The 4,250-nt window shown below is 34.9% G+C and overlaps 1 protein-coding gene across 1 annotated transcript; it reads right to left on the minus strand.

The window, feature by feature from the left end:
• Window positions 1-642: 642 nt before the first annotated feature.
• LOC111876150 (cytochrome b561 and DOMON domain-containing protein At5g47530) lies at window positions 643-3,101 on the minus strand. Its single transcript, XM_052768052.1, has 3 exons — window positions 2,464-3,101; window positions 2,116-2,370; window positions 643-1,984 (listed from the first exon to the last, which is right to left on the minus strand). Exons 1-3 carry the CDS (start codon window positions 3,079-3,081, stop codon window positions 1,664-1,666), a joined length of 1,194 nt encoding a protein of 397 aa, XP_052624012.1. The 5' UTR covers window positions 3,082-3,101; the 3' UTR covers window positions 643-1,663.
• Between the last annotated feature and the right edge of the window lie 1,149 nt (window positions 3,102-4,250).

A 4,250-nucleotide genomic window follows, 5' to 3' on the forward strand; every position in this document is an offset into this window, starting at 1 on the left:
TAACATTAGTAGCGACGCCTTTAGGGACGACTACGATCAATTACGACGACCTAGACCTTCGAGGAGGTTTGCCGGAAAAACTCCGGCCGGTTGCCGAAATATTAATAGAGACGACGTTATTTGCGACGACAATCGTGTATTAGGGACGACATGTATTAGAGACGACACGCAACTATTAGCTACGAACCAATTGCGGCGTCGCTTTAGCGACAACATGTCGTCGCTAATACCTTTAGCGACGACACGCGTGATCAATTGCGACGATTTTTGTCGCCGCTAAAGGTTAGTTTTTTTTTGTAGTGCTATAAGTGTCAAAATTAATAAAGCAAAAAAAAAATTAATTAATGGATCTAAATGTTACCTTTTTAGATGAATAGAAGTTTTTTAGATAAAGGGGTCTGATTCTTCCACATGAGATTGTCCACGGAAAATGTCTATGCATTGACATTTATATCCTTTTATATAATCATAATTAATCGATAATCAATAATAAAATAATAAAACAAGTTTCCTTTTTCCTTACAGAATCACAACAAAAATAGCCATAAAAACAATTTAATCCATCCTGCAAATTGATAGATTCATCAAACTATAAACTTGTATCCTACAAATTCAAAGATTTATCTTAGTAGAAATTTACCATTGCAAAGAAATTAATTCAATGATTCTATCATTTTAGAGATCTATCTTCGCAAAACAACGACAAGAAATTATTCAATCCACATGACACAACATTGAAAAAGAAAACAATCTTTCTAAGAACCTTTGACGGGTGTTAGAAACATAACCAATCAATTAAGAATACCAATTAGATGTTAAAAAAAAAGAACATCTCATAATCACAGAGCAACCTACCTATCCAATGAACTTCAGATTAACACGCAAACACACAAATACTAATCGATAATTAAAGATGAACACACACCGACGGGAATTATAAACACTCCATCGAGTGTTCTAGGTCAAGGAGGGGCCTTCGATTGAGCATACCGACGGGAATTGCAGATGAACACACACATAAACCGATAGATTCGAGCGTAAGCACCAGAACACACACATACATCGATCAATTTTTGGATGAATGATAGGAGGAAAGCGTCAATTTCTGGAGCATAGCGACGGGAATTCTAGATCAATGAGTGGTGTTGAAGTGGGAGGAAGAAGCAATATATATATGTATTCATGTTCACTAACCATTTAAGAGTGGGAGGACGAAGCAGATGGTGTAGAGCGAAGAAGCATCGGTGACTGAAGAAGTATCGGCGAAGGAGGAAGAAGGAATGAGGAATAATCGGACATTCTTGTACTCTCTCACTTCATTATCTATTAATTAAATTAAGGGTATAAGTGTCAATATATAATTTTTTCAGTGGATGATTGAAAAGTTTCCGTGGAAAAATCAGGGCCCTTAGATAAATAGAAAGATTGTATACAAACAAAATTCATTTGTATATTATATACTTAAGCACTAGAACCAAATGCGTACAACCCTAAACTCCATCTCTATGTATGTTTAATCGATACAATACTATTCAACAATAAGCCTAAAATATTGTATTATATACCAATCACCAAATGTATATACGAGAAAAGAAAAATATAAGAATAAAAATAGTAATAATAAAAAAGAGCAAAATCATCAAACCAATTTGAGTGTCATGACTCAAACCCTCCCATTAGTAACCCCTCCATATCCGTTATGCCCATTTCTACCATTACTCATCTTCTGTGCTTTTTCAGCCTTCTTCCTCCTCCAAACCACAAACCATGTGTAAGCTTCCAAAACCAGCGCTACAATGGCTACCCCTATGATAATTCCTGTATACCCTCTCTTCCATTTCTTCTCTGGGTTTAAAATGTCAAAGCCTTTGAATATATTAATTATTCCAAGAACAATAATACTGTATCCAAGTGAATGATGATATAGATTCCAATATATTCTGTATTTGTGATCCTTCTTTGGCCTCACAAGCAAAGCAATCACCTACACACACATGTACAGAAAATTCTTGTTAAAATAACAACATGATTGGCCTTTCAGTTTCTATACTTAATTAAAGTCTTTAAATTTTTTAATATGTGTATATATGACGTTAGAGAATCTAGAAGGGGTACCTGGAGGGTGGCCAAACAGAAAAGGATGATGCCGATAACTCTGTGGGAGGTGAACTGGATTCCCGGAGATTGGCTTCCTAGCCGGATTCCGGTGGCCCAGCCGGCAACTCCGATGATGTATCCAGCGGTTTGGCAAGTAACATGAAGGTAAAACCAAGCAGGGTCGGCTGATTCAAACACTCTTACATATCTTGCCAGTATAGCCCCTAGAGGCATCATAATACCCCAGCTGATTGCATTAAGTACTCCATGAATCTGTGCATACATGACGTTAATTAATTGCCATAACATCTCTCTCTCTCTCTCTCTCTCTCTCTCTCTCTCTCTCGGTAAAGTTTCAGAACTTACATTTCTTTTCTTGTTTTTTGAACTGCTTCGGGCTGCTGGAGCACTCCCAGACTCTCCTGAAAGAACATTTAATGATGCCATAGATTTAACATTATCACCAGAGGTTGCATGGGCCACAGGGGAACTTCCTGAAAGCTGACCATCTTGCCAAACTTGATTCAGGATCGTGCTCGCATTTTGCAGACTCAAAGTAGCAAAAATAATCATCTCGTTGTTGGAATAAGTGGCAGATAAGTCAGAAACAGGGAAACTCAGGTCGCCTTCTTGCAACTGCGTGGTGTAACCTGTAACAGGCGCCGTGTACGCTCTCATTTTGCCATCGGATTGCTGGAAGGCCACAAGTGCTTGTGAGCCAACCATGCCTTGAGAAGCTGGATTGATTGCCCATGCGATCCATCGTGAAGAACCGATGTTGGTGTGGCGATATGCGATTCTGAGTGTTTTGGAAGATGGGTTGTATGTATAATGGAGAAAAGAGTTTAAAACTGGGAGGTCATTGCAGGCACTGAAAACCTTGTTGCTTGCAAAGGCATAGGTAGAACAAGTTTGAGCAAATGATGATGAAAACAATGTCGTTATGGCAAATGACAAAAATACCCCTGTTAACCCAACCCCCATTTCAGATTTCGTTTACGTAAGATAAAGAACATGTCAAGTGGTGTAGTTTATATAGGTGGGGACGCGGGGTAATGTGTTAGGTTAGTTTGGTAAAGAAGGTGAGCAAATATTCAACTTTTTTCAAATAAAACATATCATATATGCATTTACAACTTTAGTATATCTAAATTTATTAACCATCGTAAACATATTTGAATTTGTTATATGTGATTTATATTTTTTAATTACTTTATCAACTAGTTTTATAAAATATTATCTTTTTATGAGGTAACTATTAACTTTTTAGCTAAAAGCTTGTTTTATAATTATCAATTAGTTTTTAGGGCATCCATAATGTATTCAATGGATTGTCATATTATCTTTCTAAAATCCATACAATTCTATCATTTTTTTCCTACAATCATTGAACTCTATAAAGTTCAATAGAATGTTACAAAATTTAATTTATAGTAAATATTTAAGACTTAAAAACATTCTCTTTTCTCATTGAAGAGTTCAATGGTCATTAAACTTCAAATTCATTGAATGTCAATGTGTCATCTCACAATGGTGGAGTTTCATCCATTTAATGACAAATAGACTTGGCATCTCATTCAACTCTTTCATTGAACTTCACATTATGAATGCTCTTAGCTACAACTAAAATTTTAAACATTCTATCATACACAACTTTAATCTGAAAACAATTCCGTTTGAATATTTAAAACCAAAATCGGTTATTCATTGATTAAATTATGGTAATTTTTTAAGATGTTATCAATTCTAATGTAAAAGCAAATATTATAACGTTCTATCAACATCATGAATCAATGGTTATAGGACTAAATCGAAATCGACAACTGACCTACATGGCTACATTTATAATTTACTTGAAACATACTAATTAATAACATGATCCTCGAATGGTAAAATGTGATTTTCTGTACCATGATTTGAAAAACAATTTATCTTACTAGTGAGTCCCTACCAAATTTGAAAACAACGTAACCTAGGAAATGTGTTTTGAGGAAGATTAAAAAGTTGTTTCTCTTTAAATCTTCATGTTCATATTTTTCGCTTTGATAAAAAAAATAAAGATATTAATTATAGTAACAAAATCAACATGTTTTGCAAGTGTTTAAATTTTTTGCAAACCTGACTATTGATGATTTATATTTACTACATATAAT

This window comes from Lactuca sativa, chromosome 1 (assembly GCF_002870075.4).
Source record: "Lactuca sativa cultivar Salinas chromosome 1, Lsat_Salinas_v11, whole genome shotgun sequence".
Lineage (NCBI taxonomy): Eukaryota > Viridiplantae > Streptophyta > Magnoliopsida > Asterales > Asteraceae > Lactuca > Lactuca sativa.

Coding starts and splice junctions, on each gene's coding strand:
- LOC111876150 (XM_052768052.1), bottom strand. CDS start 3,081: ATGGGGGTTGGGTTAACAGGGGTATTTTTGTCATTTGCCATAACGACA. Junction 2,371..2,463: donor CAAAAAACAAGAAAAGAAAT/GTAAGTTCTGAA, acceptor ATGTATGCACAG/ATTCATGGAGTACTTAATGC. Junction 1,985..2,115: donor TCTGTTTGGCCACCCTCCAG/GTACCCCTTCTA, acceptor ATGTGTGTGTAG/GTGATTGCTTTGCTTGTGAG.